Source organism: Prionailurus viverrinus, chromosome B3 (assembly GCF_022837055.1).
Source record: "Prionailurus viverrinus isolate Anna chromosome B3, UM_Priviv_1.0, whole genome shotgun sequence".
In the NCBI taxonomy this organism is placed as follows: domain Eukaryota; kingdom Metazoa; phylum Chordata; class Mammalia; order Carnivora; family Felidae; genus Prionailurus; species Prionailurus viverrinus.
Genome location: NC_062566.1, coordinates 19,307,209 through 19,327,262, shown reverse-complemented (window position 1 = coordinate 19,327,262; position 20,054 = coordinate 19,307,209). Strand labels below are relative to the sequence as shown.

The 20,054-nt window shown below is 38.8% G+C and overlaps 1 protein-coding gene, 1 long non-coding RNA gene and 3 other non-coding genes across 5 annotated transcripts in view; all 5 read right to left on the bottom strand.

The window, feature by feature from the left end:
- LOC125168024 (uncharacterized) overlaps positions 1-1,357 on the bottom strand; it is a 76,560-nt gene extending 75,203 nt beyond the window's left edge. The window contains exons 1-2 of the mRNA XM_047863007.1: positions 1,197-1,357; positions 840-981 (exon numbers count right to left, since the gene is read on the bottom strand). Coding sequence (XP_047718963.1) covers positions 840-981; positions 1,197-1,357 — 303 coding nt within the window. The remainder of the gene's footprint in view (positions 1-839; positions 982-1,196) is intronic.
- Positions 864-955, bottom strand: LOC125169260 (small nucleolar RNA SNORD116). Its single transcript, XR_007153576.1, has one exon. It is a non-coding gene; the product is annotated as a small nucleolar RNA SNORD116 (small nucleolar RNA).
- A 2,126-nt stretch (positions 1,358-3,483) lies between the features above and the next one.
- LOC125169261 (small nucleolar RNA SNORD116) lies at positions 3,484-3,576 on the bottom strand. The gene has a single exon (XR_007153577.1). It is a non-coding gene; the product is annotated as a small nucleolar RNA SNORD116 (small nucleolar RNA).
- Positions 3,577-11,001: 7,425 nt separating this feature from the next.
- LOC125168181 (uncharacterized) lies at positions 11,002-18,047 on the bottom strand. The gene is made up of 3 exons (XR_007153037.1): positions 17,656-18,047; positions 14,246-14,383; positions 11,002-13,201 (listed from the first exon to the last, which is right to left on the bottom strand). It is a non-coding gene; the product is annotated as an uncharacterized LOC125168181 (long non-coding RNA).
- LOC125169361 (small nucleolar RNA SNORD109A) lies at positions 13,667-13,733 on the bottom strand. The gene has a single exon (XR_007153665.1). It is a non-coding gene; the product is annotated as a small nucleolar RNA SNORD109A (small nucleolar RNA).
- Positions 18,048-20,054: the final 2,007 nt, after the last annotated feature.

Sequence of the window (20,054 nt, the reverse complement as noted above, 5' to 3'; positions counted from 1 at the left end):
GGACCCCACTGAAAGGCCCAAGGAACACCACAAATGGGTGCCCTTCCTTGGGAACCCAGGGGCCAGGATTGCCCGCAGGAAGGGGAACGCCATGCCTCACCTGTGCACTTTGAATCTGGCCCTGGGAGCCACGTGTTGCCCTCTGCAATAGGAGGACTGATGCCTCTGTGGAAACCATGAATGACCTGGGAACTCAACAAGACACCTGAGCTGAGCAGGCCCGTGCGGTCTCCCAGGGCGCAGCCCTCTCTGGACTGTGCCATTACCATCCAGGCAAATGGCCAGCACAGCAACTTGTATTCCGCCCTGGGCATGGAGTGCTGGCACTGCTTGCTGCTTTGTCTGTTGCTGGGTAGGGCCGAGGATGCCAAGCTGGCAGGTGCCACAGCCTGGCTTCCTGCCTTAGCCCACCAGCCCAAGCCAGGAGCCCACTCTATGTATGTCAGTGAGAGAAAGGACTCATCCAGGGATCTCCATTGCCTCAGGCTGGGGCTCCACGCCCCCACCCTTGGACCAGGTAAGCTTGACATGCTTGGCCTCTCAACCCACACCTCCACGAGCTTATGCCCCAGGGTCTGTTCTGGCCTAGTCTCCAGCCCTTGGCTCCCCGTTCTGGTGCCACAGACATGCCTTTGACTCCGAGGCCTTGGGGTCCAGCACCCCACTGACCCCAGACACCAGTCATTGCCCTCAGGACCTCTGTGCCTTGGAAACCCTGCTCAGGTGGTAAATGCCTCCCTGACCATGAGTCCCCCGCAAGGCTCACCTAGGCAGAGGCCATGGGTGCTGGTGCTTGAAGGAGTGTGACCAAGGAGAAGCCTGCTGTTCCTGACGCTTACCTTCCCTGGGGCAGACAACGTGCTGGACCTCAGTTTCGATGAGAAAGACGGTAGGGAGTTCTCACTCATTTTGTTCAGCTTTCCAAGGAATGCTGTTGAGGGGTCATCATCGATCCGAGCACATTTGGGGCCACCTGCACAGCTGACCCATGTGGGCCGGGTAGCTCAGCAGGACAAGCCGAGGGACTCAGGGTCCACCCGCAGCCCGGGTCATGTAGAGCCACACCACTGAGCCAGAGGAATGGGCAGGCCCCTCTGGCATCAAAACCCCACACGCCCTGCTGGCAACCTTCACTGGTGGCCTCTCGGGCAGGCCCACAAAAGCCACGGTACAAGCTTAAACTGGGGAAGGCTTACCGTCTGGTCACTCCTGTCGGCAAGGTGCCCATAGTGGGGCACACTTCTTCTGGTGGTCCCGCCAACCACAGGCACTCGGGGGCCAGGAAGGCCTTCTTCTCTTGGCCAATGGCAAGCCTGACATGTCCACTGCACCTGAGAAAAGGGGAACAGTCACCCATGGGAGTGAACAAGGTACCCAGGGCCTCCACTCGCCACACAGTGCAGAAGGAATCCATGACCAAGCCTTGCGCTTCTCTGCCTGTCCTGTCCCACGGCCCCTTGGGGCTGCCTGCGAATAGGCAAGAAGCCGTGGGCACAGGGGACTGTAGGAGCAGGAATGTGTGCCTCTTCTGTGTGGAAGGTCAGTGTGCGCTGGGAGGTTGGGCCAGGGGTGTGTGTGGCTGCTCCGCCGTGCAGGCCTGGGGCCCTCCACGGACACACCTGGTGCACAGATCCTGGCCCCGGAGTCCTGCCACGCAACAGCACAGGACCGGTGGCCTTGCACACCACGGAGCCTCCTTGGACAATTCTGGGCCACTAACATTGGGCAGGGTTTCCCTCTCCCAAAGCCACTCTGGCCAAGAAGTGCCCACCGGCCCAGACACCCATCCACTCCCACAGCTGGCCACCCTGGCAACTTGGACGCCAGCACGGGATGGAAACTCAGGGGTCAAAGGAAAACCCAAAAACTGCCTGCAGGGAGGCTGGCCGCCCTGGCCTCCAGGCTATGGGGCAGAGGCCAACGCAGAGCCCTCTGAGGTGGCCACATGACAACAGGTGCCCACTCCTGTCCACTCTGCCAGAATGACCTGAGCAGCATGGGCCTTGCCCCCACCAAACACTAGTGACAATCCCGACTGAACTACAGCCGCGTTCTAGACCAGCGTGTCAGCAAGGCCAGGGCCAATGGGTGCCAGGGCCCTGGCCTCCAAGGGAACGAGCATCCCCTGGGCTGCCCAGTCCATGGGAGCATGTTCCTGCCAGCATGGAATTACTCTCTGGCACCCTCTGCCCAACAGACTCCCCTGTTGGCCGCAGGATGCTGCAGCGTGGGCATCCGCAGACAGGCTTTGGCCTTTGCAAGGATGCGGCCCGCTGCAGGCAACATGTCCCCTTCCCATGGTCCAGGAACACCAGTGTGGTCCTCACAGTGAGCACAAGGGCTGCAGCCCCACAGGCCAAGGGCACAGTGAGAGAAGACATCTCTGTCACAAAGGGAGGCCAACCCCTTCCCAACTCCATGTGCTGCCATGGCACTGTGCCTGGCCTTGTAGCTCTCAGGCCCCCGCCCGGCTGCGAGGCCACCACAGAGGAGTCTCCAACCCACCAGAACAGACATGGAACAACTGTGTCAAGTCCAACAGACAGAACCTCGTAGAGTAACTCTTTCACCTCCCCAGCTCTGTGACCGCAGAGACAAGGTCTCCATGGCAGGACTGGCTGGCAATAAGTTCTTCATGCAGGGCCCACTGAAAGGCACTGCTGCTGGGTGCCCTTCCTTGGGAGCCCCAGGGCCAGGAGTGCACACAGGAGTGGGACCGCAGTGGCTAATCTGTGCACCCTGAGGCCGGCCCTGGTAGACATGCTTCACCCCCTGAGAGGAGGCCTGAACCTTCCCAGGAACCCACAACTGACCTGGGAACACCATGAGACACTAGATCTGAGCAGGCCTCTGGAATCACCCAGGGTGCAGTCCTCTGCAGACCGTGCCTTTACCGTCCAGTCCAATGGTCAGCACAGCATCTTGACTTCCACCCTGGGCCCAAAACACAGGCATTGCTTGCCAAATTGTGTGTGGACCGGGATTTATTCCCAAGGTGGCACGTGTTGCAAACCAGACTTATGCCTTGGCCCACCACCCCAAGCCATGGGCCACTCCACATACGCCAGCGAGGGAAGGCGCTCATCCAGGAATCCCATCTGGCTTGAGCTGGGGTTCCCCGCAAGGCTAGGCAAGCTCCCATGCTTGGCAACTCAACACTCTCGGCCATGAGCTATGCCCGAGGTGCCATCCTGGCCCACACAGGTCCCTGCCCTCGGCTCCCAGGGCTGGCATCAAAGTCATGCCATTGAAATCCTAGTAGGCCTTGGGGACCAGTTACCCCACACGACCCCAGACACTGGCCATCCCCCTCAGGACCTGCGAGCCCTGGATGTCCCAGTAAGGTGGGGAAACAGTTCCTGGACCGTGAGCCCTCAGGAAACCTCTCCCATGCTGAGGTCCTCGGTGATGGTAGTTGAAAGAGTGTGACCCAGGGGAAGCTGCTGTCCTCACACTTATGTTCCCTGGGGCAGATAACGTGCTGGACCTCAATTTCGATGAGAATGACTATAGTGAGTTCTCACTCTTTTTGTTCAGCTTTCCACGGAATGGTGTTGATGGAGGCATCATCAATCTGAGCACATTTGGGGCTGCCTGGCTAACTGAACCAGGCAGGCTGGGAAGCTCGGAGAGATAAGACTATGGCCTCAGAGTCTTCCAGAGACATGAGCCAGGCAGAGCCACACCACTGAGCCAGTAGGACTATCAAGCCCCTCTAGGAGCCAACTCTACACACGTGGAGAAAAATCCTTGGGATTCTCTCTCTCCCTTTCCTCTTTCCCTTCTCATGTACATGCTCTGTTACTTTCACAAAATAAATAAATCAAGTTTAAAAAAATTAAAGATGCCCTAAATAAATGTAAAAGAGATATCATAATTATAGACTGGCAGATTCAACATAGGAAAATTGTTCATTATACCCAAAGTTTTCTAAAGATCTTATGCAATAGCTATTAAGATTAGAGCAGAATTTTTTGTAGATATAGGCTGATTTAAAATATATATATATATTTGCATATATATATATATATATATATGCAAAGGTATAACCAAAGCAGTTTTTGATAAGGAAGAATTATGTTAGAGAAATCAAACTATAGTTAAAAAAATATTATAAATATACATTAATCAAGGAGTAGGCACAGAGATGTATAGGACAGATTTCAGAAACGGATCCATATAAAATGTCCATTTGTTTTTTCACAAAAATACAAGAAGAACTCAATTTGCTTATCAGCAAATGGTGTTAGAATAATTATCATACAACACCAAGGACAAAACAAAAACAAAAAATCAAAACAAAGCCTCAAACTAATCCTCACACCATATACAAAAATTAACTCAAGATAGGCATGCCTGAGTAGCTTGGTAAACTAAGCATCCAACTTTGGTTCAAATCATGATTTCAAGGTTCATGGGATCGAGCACATCAGGGTCTATACTGACAGCTCAGAACCTAGAGCCTGATTCAGATTCTGTGTCTCCCTCTCTCTCTGTCCCTCCTCCACTTGCACTCTGTCTCTCTCTCACACACACAAATAAACACTGAAAAATCAATTCAAAATGAATATAGGTCTAAATTATACACCTTTATGAAACACTAAACTATAAGAGATATCCTAAGAGAAAATCCTTATGACCTGGAGTTAGCTATTAAACATGCAACCAAAAATATAAACCTATCCTGTGAGAAATACACTGTTAGAGGATGAAAACAATAAGCCGCAGACTATGAAAAAATACTTAGAAATCACGTATCTAACACAAAAAACTTTCATGGTATATGGCGAACTCTCTAATTTCAGCATAAGAAAATAACAATCCTGTTAGAAAAAGAGCAAAAATATAAACTGAAACTTAAAGAAGATACATGGGTGAGAAGCACAAAATGAATGTCCAATATCATTATTCATTAGAATGGTGCACACATTTTTTATTTTATTCTCAAATTATTATCTAAATTCTAGTTAACATGCACTGAAGTACTGGTTTCAGGAGTAGATTTCAGTAATTCCTCACTTACATACAACAGCATAATAAGTGCCCTCCTTAATACCCATCACCCATCTGGCCCATCCTCCTCAACTTCTCTCCATTAACACTCAGTTTGCTCTCTAAGAGTCTCTTGCAGTTTCTTTACCTCTCTCTTTTTTCTTCACCTCACCTCCCAAATGTTTATCTGCTTTGTTTCTTAAATATCACATGAGTGAAATCCTGTGATACCCGTCTTTCTCTGACTTCACTTGCATAATACATTAGTTCCATCCACATTTTTGCAAATTGCAAGATTTCTTTCTTTTTGATGGCAGAGTAATGTTCCATTTTACACACACACACACACACACACACACACACACACACATTCATTCATTCATTCATCTTTGGGCTCTTTCCATAGTTTGACTATTGTTGAAAATGCTGCTATAAACATCAGAGTGTATGTACACTTTTAAATCTGTATTTTTGTATACTTTGGGTAAATAGTAATGCAATTGCTATGTTGTAGGGTGGTTCTATTTTTTTGAGGAACCTCCCTTTTTGAAAGTGGCTGCACCAGTTGGCATTCCCACCAACAGTGCGATAGGGTTCCCCTTTCTCCTCATCCTCGCCAACATCTGTGGTTTCTTGTGTGGTTTAATTGTGGCCGTTCTGACATGTGTGAGGTGGTATTGCATTATGGTTTTGATTTGTATTTCCCTGATGAGCATCTTTTCATTTGTCTGTTAGTCATCTGGATGTCTTCTTTGGAAAAATGTCTATTCATGTCTTCTGCCCATTTCTTAACTGGATTGTTTTTTAGGTTCTGAGTTTGATAAGCACATTATAGATTTTGCATACTAGCCTTTATCAGATAGGTCATTTACAAATGTCTTGTCCCATTCTGTAGGCTGCCTTTTATTTTTGTTGATTTTTTTTCTTGACTGTGTAGAAGCTTTTAATCTTGATGAAGTCCCAACAGTTTATTTCTCCTTTTGTCTCCATTGCATCTAGTGATGTGTCTAGGAAGAAGTTGCTATGGCTGAGGTCAAAGACATTGGTGTCTATGTTCTCCTCTTGATTTTCATGCTTTACGGTCTCACATTTAGCTTTCACCCATCTCGAATTTATTTTTGCGTATGGTATAAGAAAACAGTCCAGTTTCATTCTTCTGCTTCGTGCTGTCCAGTTTTCCCAAAACCATTTGTTGAAGAGACTGTCTTTTTTTCCATTGGATATTCTTTCCTGCTTTGTTGAAGATTACTTGAAAATATAGCTGTGGGTCCATTTCTGGGTTTTCTATTCTGTTCCATTGATGTATATGTGTCTATTTTTGTGCTAGTACCATACTGTCTTGATGACTACAGCTTTGTAATATAGCTTGAAGTCTGGAATCATGATGCCTCCAGCTTTTCTTTACCTTTTCAGGATTGCTTTGGAAATTTGTGCTGTGTGTGTGTGTGTGTGTGTGTGTGTGTGATTCCATACAAATTTTAGGATTATCTGTTCTAGATCTGTGAAAAAATGTTGGTGGTATTTTAATAGGGATTGCATTAAACGTGTAGATTGCTTTTGGTAGTATAGATATTTTAACAATGATTGTTCTTCCAACCCATGAACACAGAATGTTTTCCATTTCTTGATCTTCAGAGAGTGTGGGTAGCTCAGTCAGTAGAGCATCCAACTCTTGACTTTGGCTCTGGTCATAATCTCAGTTCATGAGTTCAGGCCCTACATCAGACTCTGCACTGATAGTGTGGAGTCTGCTTGGGATTCTTTCCCACACCAACCCCCGCTCTCTGCCTCTTCCTTTCTTTCTCTATTAACTAATTAAAAAAATACAAAGTACAGATCTTCTACCTCTTTGGTTAGGTTTATTCTTAGGTATCTTATGGGTTTTGATGTCATTGTAACTGGGATTGATTCTTTTATTTCTTTTTCTGCTGCTTCATTATTTGTGTATACAATTCAACATATTTCTTTTTTATTTCTTTAACATTTATTCATTTTTGAAAGGCAGAAGAGAGACAGAGCGTGAATGGGGAAGGAGCAGAGAGAGAGGGAGACACAGAAACAGAAGCAGGTTCCAGGCTCCGAGCTATCAGCACAGAGCCCAACGCGGGGCTCGAACTCACGGACCATAAGATCATGACCTGAGCCGAAGTCAGCCACTTAACTGACTGACCCACCCAGGCGCCCCTAAAATTCAACATATTTCTGTATGTTGATTCTATATCCTGTGACTTTGCTGAATTCAAGTGTTAGTTCTATCAATTTTTTTGGTGGAGCCTTTTGGGTTTTCTACATTGAGCATCACATCATCTGCAAATAGTGAAAGTTTGACTTCCTCCTTGCCAATGTGCATCTCTTTTATTTCTTTTTGTTTGAGTACTGAGGCTAAAACTTCCAGGACTATGTTAAATAGTACTGGTGAGACTGGACATCCCTGCCTTTTTCCTGACCATAGGGTTCTTATCCTTTATTTTACCAATGTGGTGTATTACACTGATTGATTTGTGAATATTGAACCAGCCCTGAAAGCCCAGGAATAAACCCCACTTGACTTTGGTGAATAATTCCTCTAATGTACTGTTGTATTTGATTTTCTAGTATCTTGTTGAGAATTTTTGCATCCATGTTCATCAGGGATATTGGCCTGTAATTCTCCTTTTTAGTGGGGTCTTTGGTTTTGGGATCAAGGTAATGCTAACTTCATAGAAGACTTTTGGATGTTTTTCTTCCCTTTATATTTTTTGGAACAATATGAGAAGAAAGGTATTACCTATTCATTACTTTTTATTAATTTATTTTTTTAAATTTACATCCAAGTTAATTAGCATATAGTGCAACAATGATTTAAGGAGTAGATTCCTTAATGCCCCTTACCCATTTAGTCTATCCCCCTTCCCACAACCCCTCCAATGACCCTCAGTTTATTCTCCATATTTCAGAGTCTCTTATGTTTTGTTCCAGGTATTACATCTTCTTTAAATGTCTGGTAAAACTGCCTTGGGAAGTCATTGGGCCCTGGCCTTTTGTTTATGAGGAGATTTTTTTTAACATTTTATTTATTTTTGAGAGAGAAGAATACAAACAGGGGAGGGGCTGAGAGACAGGGAGACAGAAGATCTGAAGCAGGCTCTGCACTGACAGCAGCAAGCCTGATGTGGGGCTCAAACTCACAAACTGTGAGATCATGACTTGGGCCAAAGTCGATACTCAACCAACTGAGCCACCCAAGGGCCCCTATTGGGGGATTTTTGATTACTGATTCAATTTATTTGCTGTTTATGGGTCTGTTACAATTTTCTATTTCTCCTATTTCAATTTTGGTAGTTTGTATTTTTCTAGAAATATTCCCATTTCTTCCAAATTGCCCTTCCAAAGTTTATTTGTATATAATTTTTTATAATATTCCCTTATGATCATTTGTATTTCTGTGGTATTTGTTGTAGTATCTCCCCTTTCATTTGTGATTTTATGTATTCGGGTCCTTTCTCTTTCCCTTTTGAAAATTCTGGCAAGGGGTTTATCAATTTTATTAATTCTTCATAGAACCAGCTCTTAGTTTCATTGATCTGTTCTGTTTTTTGTTTGTTTCTATATCTTTTATTTCTGCTCTAATCTTTATTATTTCACTTCTTTGGCTGCCTTTAAGCTTTATTTGCTGTTCCTTTTCTAGCTCTTTTAGGTATAAAGTTAGATTGTGTATTTGATACTTTTCTTCCTTATTGAGGCAGGCCTGTATTGCAATATACTTTCCTTTTAGGACTGCCTTTACTGCATTCCAAAGATTCTGGACTGCCATATTTTCATTTTTATTTGCTTCCATGTACTTTAATTGCTTCTTTAATTTCCTGATTGACCCATTCATTCTTTAGTAGGATGCTATTTTTTATGTTATTTATTTATTTATTTTGAGAGGTGGGGGGGTTGCATAGGGAAGAGACAGATAATCCCAAGCAGTCTCCACACTGTCGGCACAGAGCCCAACATAGGGCTTGGTCCCAAAAATCACTAGTTCCTGACCGGAGCCAAAATCAAGAGTCAGGCACTTAAATGACTGAGCCATTTTAGCCCCTAGCTTCCATGTATTTGTGGTCTTTCCAATTTTTTTCCTTGTGGTTGACTTCCAGTTTCATAGTGTTGTGGTCTGAAAATATGCACAGAATGATCTTGATCTCTTTGTACTGGTTGAGGGCTGATTTGTGACCCAGTGTGTGATCTATTGTGGAGAATGTTCCATGTGCACTGGAAAAGAATGTGTAAGAATCTGTTTCTTAGGATAAATTGACTGTAGGGGAAAAGTTCTTATTTTTTCCCCACTGAGGATGATATTACCTGTGGGTCTCTCATATATGGCCTTTATGATGTTGAGGTACCTTCCCTCTATCCCTACTTTGTTGAGGGTGATTATCAAGAATGGATGCTGTATGTTGTCAAATGCTTTTCTTGAATTTTCTTGTATCTGTTAAGTACATCTGGTCCAGTGTGTCATTCAAAGTCACTGGTTTCTTGTTAATTTTCTGGCTAGATTATGCACACACATTTTAAAATGGCTAAAGTAAGGGGTGCCTGGGTGGTTCAGTCAGGTAAGCATTTGACTTCCACTCAGGTCATGATCTCACAGTTCATGGGTTTGGGCCCCACATCAGGCTCTGAGCCATCAGCACAGCCTGCTTCAGATTCTGTCTCTCCCTCTCTCTCTGCCCCTCCCCTCACTTGCACTCTGTCTCTCTTTCAAAAATAAATAAATACTAAAAAATGTTTAAATGGCTAAAGTAAAACATATTGACTCATAAAGTGCTCATAAAGATGCAGAGCAACAGGATGTCCTATGCATTTCTGTCAGGAATATAAAATGATCCCAAAACTTAGGAAAATATTTAGGCAGTTTCTATTAAATTAAACATACTCACCACACAATATAGCAAAACTCAATAATGAATATTTACTGTATAGAAAATGTTGGCAAAATATTTCCCAATGGCCAACTGCCACTTTTGTAAGTAAAGTTTCATGGGAACACAGCCACACTCATTAATTTAAGCTGCAGTAACTGATATGTGTACTCTGTGACAGGGACTGTATGGTCCTGAAATCTAGACAGTGTATTATCTGACACTTCAAGAAAAAGTTTGCTGATCCCTGCTATTGAAAACAACTTAGGTTTGCAGAGAAACCTATAGATGAATTTTCATAGCAGTTTTACTCATAATAGACCCAAACTGGAAACAACGCGAATGCCATTCAATGGATGAATGGATAAATAAATGGTGTACATCCACATAATGGAATATTGTTCTACAATAAAAAAGAGACTATTGATTCAAACTATAGCTTCAATGTATCTCGGGGGAATGATGCTTAGTGAAATATCCTAAAAGTTATATTAGGTATGATTTCATTTATCTAACATTCCCAAAAGACAAAACCATAGGAATAGAGAAAATTAATTAGTGTATACCAGGAGTAGGATATAACTGTAAAGGGATAAGGAAATTTGGGGAGTTAAAGGACAAAATACACAACAGTTCTGTATACTGATTTTGGTCATCAATACAATAATCCACACATGTTAAAACTCAAAGAAATATACATCAAAATAAAAAAAAACAGAATTTATAATAACTTAAAAAAGATTTTGATGTCAAAAGTAACAAGAATAAAATACCTTCAATATTAAGACTTCTGAATACCTAAGCACATTATCATAAGAGAAAAATGGATATGTAAATAAACACATGAAAAAATACTCAAGTATATAAAAAATGTGAATAAATAAATACTACCTGATATTATTTGCTGAAATGCCTGTGTAAAAGAGATAACACTCTTTTTGTAAAAGCTAGCTCTATGCCCAATGTGGGGCTTGAACTCACAACCCCAAAAATCAAGAGTAGTAAACTCCAGTGACTGAGCCAGCCAGGTGCCCCAAAGAGAGACTCTTGACACACCCTAAGAAAATCAATCATCAGACCCCAGGTAACACACAATCTATAGGACAATATTCCTAGAAGTGTATTAACCAATATTTAGACTAGTTTTATTTCATATTTCAAACTTTCAATTGAAGTATAATATAGATACAGCAAAGGGCATGCATTAAACTATAGAAATCAATAAATTTGCATCTTCCAAAAACAGCAGGTAATCAATAAACATATCCAGAAACAAACACTACCAGCATTTCAGAAACCACCCAGGTATCTTTCTCCATGACTATCTTTAACAGATATTATCTTCTTTGACCTATGTGTTAATTTTTACTATAGTTTTATAGTAAGCCTTAAAATAACATAGTGTAAAGTCTCTGACTTTATAAGTTTTTCAGGATATCTTTTGCTATTATAGTTGTTTTACCTTTGACATTAATTTTAGAATGACCTTGTTGATATCTACAAAGAAATTGCAATATTTTTTATTTGGATTATATTGAATCTACAAATGAAATTGGGGTAACTGACAGTTCCACTATTTTGAAACTTCTGACCCATAAACAGAATATATCTCTACTTTTATTTAGGTTTTCTTTGATAACTTGATCAGTGTTTTGCAAAGATATTGTACATATTTTATTGCATTACAGAAGTCCCTCATTTCTTGTGCTATTATAAATGGGATTTATCTCAAAGTCCAATTGTTTGTTGCTATTATATAGTAATATAATTGACTTGTATATTGGCCTTGTATCTTGCAAACTTGCTAAACTAAGTTTTCAGTTCTGGGAGTGTTATTGTAGGCTCTTTGGGATTTTCTAACATAAGTAATTGAGTTTTCTGCAAAGAAATCTTTGTTTCTTACTTTGTGATCTTTATGCCTTTATTTACATTTCTTGCCCTGTTGCATGGTCATTACTGTACAGAACAATATAAATAGAAGTGATGGGAGAGGACATTGTTGTCTTGTTCCCAGTCTTGGAAGAAAGTACTTAGAAAAAAACACATTGGGTAGCACACTTTTAATACCTACCCTTAACAGCATAAATATTATATGTTGATATACTTCGGTACCTGGAGATAGCAGCTATGCACTGCAAACATACATTAATGTAAGTATTATATAAATATACAGATAGTAAAATCTAAAAGCAGGTATTTGTAGGATATTTATTAAACCAAATTATGTGCTAGTATTCCTTTCATTTACATTCATTCTCAATTTTTTTCTCATTTTTTTTTTAATAATGGAAGTTTTAGAGTCCATTTCAGTATCTGGTAGGGCTTTTTTATTTTCTGATTTTACAATTATTAGTGTTCATGGCTATTTTATTCATTATTATTGAGTTCATTTGAATTGTCTTGCTAGATTCTGGAGAAATAAATACACACATTAAAATATATACATACATAAACACATATATAAGCATAAAGAGAACACAAAAACAATTTCTCATTGAAACAATGTATGACAAGAACTTTATCAAGAAAAAAACCATTTACCTATTCCCAAAGTATGAACACCAAGCTCAAGGTAACATAAAACCTTCTATGTAATCATGCCAAGGAAGATACAGACTATTTCCCTTATTGATGGATGTTTCAAATTTAACAGAAAATAATGATTAATAATTTAATATATGAAATTTCATTATCTATCCACCTGATTAATTCAACCTAATATCTTTTATGAGACAAATATTATATGGAAAATTGAACTGTTTTGTGTTTTAGAAAAACTTTATTGTGTTTGGGTATTTATCATTTAAATGAAGGCCTTAGAAAGAGCTCATAAAATTTAGCATATAATTGTCCACATCAAAAATATCTAATTAATGTAAAATCTCAATGATGAAAAAAGTAGCAATAATGATCCATAATGATCTTATAAATCTGACCAAAATGATCTGACTATGATAATCTTAATCATGGGGTCAACATTACAAAACCATCGTAATTTTTAAGGGAACTTCCAAGCATACCTTAATTCATAAAATAGTATTTCACTGCAATACAAAACAAAACAAATAAACAATTTTCCAAAGTTCTTCATTTGTTAATCCACACAAAACTCTGATAAAGTAAAATTTACAATTTGGAAATGAGGGTGGATACACTCACCAAATAAAAGGACACATTATGAAGATATTCTCCAGAAAGTCATTGAAAAGATGAACACAGAGACCTTAGGGTATGGCACAGATCACATGACATATGAATTTAAAGAAAGCTGGTATAGTTACTCACTGCTCTTCTTAGAAGTGGAGGACTTCATTCCACCCCGTCTAACTCAGAAAAACATGACAGAAAGAAAAGCAAAGACACAGTCTCTGAAAAATTTCTACAGTGAAAAATAACAAATACTAAAATTGATTCCATTGTCAATATTTAATATAGGTATGCAGTGTTCCCTTCTTTCAGCCAACACTAGTGAAACTTTCAGTACTCATCACAGTTGCTTGACCTCTTAATTCAACCTTTCTTTTGTTTCCTCATTTATTACTTAAGAACATATTTCCTATATACTAATACCTACATACAACTCTCCATTCAAAGTGAACAAAATGAAGCAAGTTTTGGGTCATACAGTATATCTAAAGTTTCATACTGCTTCATGACATAGAAGGCTAATGCCTTGCACCAAAAGAAATAAAAGGCATGCTCACAGTGGTATTGTGTTGTCACTTAGGATCATCAAATACAGCCAGGCTCTGAGAGTCTTATTTGTCCTATTAGAGGGCCACTCATCTGGACCTCAGATTGACATCTGGAATGAGTCCCTCAGCATCCTCAGACAATTGTGCTCATCATTGATCCAGACAAACATCCTCCCAAACAAATAAGCATTTCCATAGCCAGGCTTATTTTCTTCAGTCTTATCTACTGAATTATAAAGTAAATGTGTAATGGATAGTTTATTTAGTATCTAAATAATGAAACTCGAAAGGTACATAGGGCAAAAAAAGCATATTTTTCTAATAAAATTACATAAAATCTATTGGGAAAATAAAAAAAATTGTCAACTGAAATTTCAAGGAGTAATGGGGAAGTATTTACAAATGTGGTAGCAAAAAAGGTGTGATTATAGTAGAATATGAGTAGAAACATTTGGAAAATACTCTTGATTTTCCAGTAATAAAAATATAAATAAGTATTTTGGCACATTTAATTATCTCTACAAGATAATTTGCATATATATCAATGATTCCCTGAGATTATTCAGGTTTCTTCAAAGAGATTTTTTTTACTTAATGAAGGAAATTAATAATAATGAATATTTAAGAAACTAGGCACTTGTGGGGGAGAAACCTATTATAAAAATATTCTACCTTGGGACTCTGAAATAATGAGCCTAGAATCCCGAATTTCTGACATCACTGTCCACAAATCCTGTGTGATTTCAAAAGCATCAGAATAGCTGTTCATCTCTTTTCCCTGAAGTATGGTAAGTTGTTCCAGTCTTTGACCTGCAGCAAAACACCACAAATAATATAAATAAGATCATAAAATACATGAAATTCATTGATTCTGTAGTGATCACCATACATGCATCCCCACACTTCTAACACTTGCCACATAAATCACAGCTGCTTGGTCCTTTGCCATCTTTGCCATCTTTGCCATCTCATTTCTTCATTTATTTCCTCTTTGAATTATTCACTCTGTAAATAGTCAACAATCCTGTCTACTATGGAAATTAGTGCCACGGCAATTTTCTCTTTGAGAAATTCTAAAATTATATTCTACCAAATAAAGACTTGATGAAAATGCTCTTTGGTGGGTAAAATGAAGAGCACACGACAAGGGTGTTGTGAGCCTTATATGTGGGAAGTAATAGATAAGAACTTTGAAAATCTATTACAAACAACATAAAAACTGATGAAACAATGGTAAGAATAAAAATAACAGATGGAAAATTTCATAAGATAATGGAAATTATAAAAAACAAATGGAAAAGAACATCATAAAGGCAAGACATAAGAGGACTAATATGGAATAAGCACGGCTGATCCTTATTTAACAGAGAATGCAATCCTGGGAATTCATGGATAGGCTAGCAGAGGTCTTTGAAGGATAAATTCAAGTGAACTGGGGAACTCGAAGTGTTAGGAACAGGAGCTGGACTTCAGAGGCTATACAACGTTTCATTCCATTTAATTAAAAACATTTTTTTAATGTTTATTTACTTTTGAGGGAAAGACACAGAGAGACAGAGGCAAGAGCAGGGGAGGGTCAGAGAGAGGGATACATAGAATCCGAAGCAGGCTCCAGGCTCTGAGCTGTTAGCACAGAGCCTGATGCAGGGCTTGAACTCACAGACCCCAAGATCATGACCTGAACTGAAGTCAGATGCTTACCCGACTAGGCCACCGAGGTGTCCCTGTTTGATTCTACTTGAGTGACATTTTGTTAAAGACAAAACTATAAAAACAGTGTTGTAAGAGATTATGGAGTCGAATGAGGGTTGACTACAGAGTGTCGACAAAGAGGATTTTAGGGGCAATGGAACCCCTCCATATCAAAATTATGGTGTTTTATATACTATTCATTTGTCACAACCCATATAACTGCACATGACAAAAAATTAAATTTAATGTAGGTAAAATAAAAATAAATTATATAACAAGTAGAAATATAAACTTGAAAACAGTCTGGGACAGAACACTGGGACTAGTGTTCATAATACCCACTGCACACTCCTGTGTATTAAACCTGTATATTTATTAGCAGGCACATATGCACAGGAACACCATTTAACCAACAAACAAGATATTCGTAGATTAAATGTTTAATACATACAAGAGTGGTATAATTCAAACACATCGAATTGCAGGCTAGCTCTAAAATAATAAGTAGAAGACCACCCTCGTTTGTTTAGAAAAGAAACAGTGTACTCTTCACCAACAGTGACTTTGTTTTTCATTTCTTCAGATTTTTCACAATGTATGAATGTACAATCCAAGCATTATCATTCAAAAGGACACTTTTCACTTGCTGCTTGTGAGAAGGGATAGACCCTGAAGTCATTCATGAAATCACACTAAAAAACATACATAATGTAACATAAAATAACCCTAAAACATACTGAACCACTTGGTTGATGCACCACATTAACCATGAAGCCCACAAGAGGAAGTTTTTCATTGCAGATCTACATGAATATTATGAAGAAAACCAGTATAATTTCTGTGGCAAAATTCTACTCTTCTGAACAATCCCTACTATCCTTGAGTATTATTTAATTCATTTTTTCTAGATACCTGTTCTATATCTTAATGTTATAAGGCAAGGAAATGCTTTTTATTCAAACCTACATTGATTCCATAACATTTAAACCTGAGAATACAAAAGCAAAAATGTGCAATGATGAAAAACATATACACCCATTAAATCAACAAGGTGTGAGGAAATAGACTTCAACTGTGTATATCACACTTATTCAATTTAATTAATTATGTCTACAATAAGAATTTCCACCAATATTCAACAGAATATTAACTGTGCACAGATGCAACAAATATGATACTAAACATTCTGGTCAGGCAATTCCTCAAAATAGTAACATAGATTTACCATATTCTCACCCCTAAAAAATAATTTTAAAAAATACGTATATACAAAAGCCTCTATATAAATGTTCATAGCAAAGTTGTTCGTAATAAACAAAAAGTGAAAACGCAAATATCCACTAAATGATAAACAGAAAAGCAAAATCTGATATATCCATACAATGGGATATTGCTCATCCATAAAAAAGGAATGGGGATCTGATACCTGATCAACATGGCTGAACTGTGCTAAGTAATACCTGTATGCACCTGCATTTGAACCAAATACATTGCAAGCTATGATTCTCTTTTATCCCCTAAATCATTTTAATTTCTTCAAAACAAGGATTTTCTACTACATAGCTACAGTATTGTTATCAAAGTTGGTAATTAATATCTGCCTTATATAATACTATAATTTATTTATGAACTTTTTTAGAATTTTTCATTTTCCCTTTAATGTCTTTTATAGAAATCCTGAATCAATATTGTATTCAGTTTTCATATCTATTTAGTCTAACTTAATCTAGAATACTTCCTCAGTAATATTATGTTTAAAGACTAAATCCCAGTGTTTTTGTGGAGGGTTTTTTTTTTTTGTATAATATCATGCCAGCTGAATCTAATATTTTCTCCAGAGTTGATTCACATTTATTCACTTTTGTCTGAGATACTACAGAAATAAGGCTAGGTTCTTCTGGTGCTTCCTATAGTGATGCCAGATGATTCCATCACTAATGGTATTATCTTTTATCTCTTACTTAATTCAGGTAGTGTCTACCAGGTTCTCCACCACTAAGTTATCTTCTCTTTGTAAATAATAAGTATATCATGGAGGAGATAATAACAATCTATAAAAGTATCTCCTCAAACTTTCTCCAAGAAGTTTTAGCATCCTTTGATGTTTCCTGGTTGAAACAATTATTATGATCATTCCCAAATATTTTATATCATTTCTACCACATTTATTACAACTTTATGTCTAATGGGACTTCAGTTTCTACACTACTTATCCATTCATTCACTCGTTCATTCACAGATTAATGTTATAAACATCATTATTATTAACCAGTTCTTTTCATTCTTAAAGAGATTTTACATGTTCACACATCTCTGAATTTTATCAGTCAAAACCAGAGATGGCTCACTGCTCAGTGTCCAGCAGTCCTCTTCAACAGACGCAGCCTTACCCATCTATGAAAGCTTTCTCCTTCTGTACTTCTACTCCTCCTTCGGTTTCCACGATGTTCCAGAGCCCCAACTGGGAGTATCTTAAGTAGTCCATTTCCCCTCAAAATACCAGAAGATAAAAAGGCAAAGTTAGAAACTATAAACCAATTTTTCTAAACATAATCTAGCCACTGTTGTGGCATAGTCAGGCAGAATTTGTCACAATTCTCTTTATTATTTTGGCCAACATTTTAGCTATTAGCTATGAGTTGATAATTATACTTGCAAAACACGAAGTGTGCACTTTAGAAAAGGGTTAGAATGAATGGAGATAACTGGGGGAAAGTGAACTGATTATGAAACATATAGTCAAAGGAGATAGTTTAGAATCCAGACTACTTGGTCATAAATTACACACACAAAATATTCCAATATGAGATTATAACATTTAAGTTTCTTTTTTTTTAAATTTTTTTTTCAACGTTTATTTATTTTTGGGACAGAGAGAGACAGAGCATGAACGGGGGAGGGGCAGAGAGAGAGGGAGACACAGAATCGGAAACAGGCTCCAGGCTCTGAGCCATCAGCCCAGAGCCTGACGTGGGGCTCGAACTCCCGGACCGCGAGATCGTGACCTGGCTGAAGTCGGACGCCTAACCGACTGCGCCACCCAGGCGCCCCAATAACATTTAAGTTTCTATCAGTGGGGGATTGTTTCTTCACTCTGAGATCCTCACTGGCTTTCCCCCTACTATCTGCAGTATTTATGTTTGGATATTGCCTATCATTATATCTCTTCCAAAGGTGGTTTCTTCCATTTAGTGACACTCTTCCTGTTGGCCATTGGTTTGTACTTTGAACTGTGCTCCCATGGGATCCCAGAGCTCTATCTATGAAGTGGTTTCTGCTGAGGAAGACAGTATCCCATCTCCTAAGCACTGCCTCCCCATATTTCCAGAGATTATTGTCTGTAGCTTTACACAATGGAATTTTCCACAAACCAATATCTTGGCATAATTTTCTCCTATTCTTACAATATCTCAATACTTATACTTTTTAGCATGAGGAATTGCACTGGAAAATTCTTATGGCTCTGACCTTAAAAACACAGGGAAAATGAATATAACCTCAGAAATATGCATTCTTCCCCAAAACATTGTTTTACTCAATGGATTAGGCAAAATACAAGCATTTTTAATTATCTTCCAATGGCTGTTATACCATAGGGTTGTGGGTTTTTTTTTTTAAGTTGAAAGTAATAGTATGAATCACATAATCAAACACAGCCTATTTAAACAATCAGCCTCAGTTTCTAGCACAGACTGTTTCTATTTTATTTTTTAAAAAGTAATAAATATCTGTACAATTACTATTAGCATTGAGATAGTTCATGAAAGCATTTATCTTGGCATTTGGTACCTACACTAACAACCCAATAAATGCCATTTGTAATTGAAATACATGTATTTGAAACCACACACACGCACACACACAAACACAAAAATGAAATAGCAAAATAATGACCAGAACTCATTATCAACATTTTAAAATATTCTTCCTATAAAATTGGTTTATTGACCGTATCTGCACAATCACATTTGTATATCATTTTACAAGAATGAAATACAATGTTATTGCCTCAAACATACTTGGTACTCAATAATGGGTATATAAAGTCTGGGTTTTCACACCAATTAATTTAAACATACATTACCAGATAGAATAGAATATAAACAGGTTGAATAAATGTATCAACATTAATTTACTTAAAATCATGACTTTAGATAAACAGGTTACTAACAATTTTACAAGTACAACTAAGCCTGTAATGATTATCCTTGAGTTTACATACATCTTTGAACACTTAAGTAAATTTTTAAAAATAAAATTGTTAGTCAAAATGTGCTAATTTCCATCTATTTTCCACTGTCTTCTGGAAAGATTATAAAACACCAGGACGGCCAAATTTTCCATGGTTGGTTAACAGATATAACTTTTAATCTGATAGGTGAAAAAAGACAATTGTTGACTTATTGCATTATGGGTGTGTGTGTGTATGTGCAAAAATACATTTAATTTTATTATATATTTATAATACTTTATAATTACTTCATATATATTTGTTATAAAGATTGGTATGCTTGAGCATATTATATGCTCTTGGCCATTCACAATGCTTATCTTTTCTGAATTATTCCTATCTATATCCCAATTATGTACTGGGATGCTTATCTGAGTGAGGCTTTCATAGAATATTAACACAAAATTGGTCATATAAATTTTAAGTAAATATATATTTTATTTGACTTCAAAAACAGAAATAGCCCAACTGTAATTTTAAGTTACCAGATTTTAGAGACTTTTTCTCGTCTAACCCCTCCATGCAGTTAACATGAGAAAACAAGAGTAAACTTGGAAA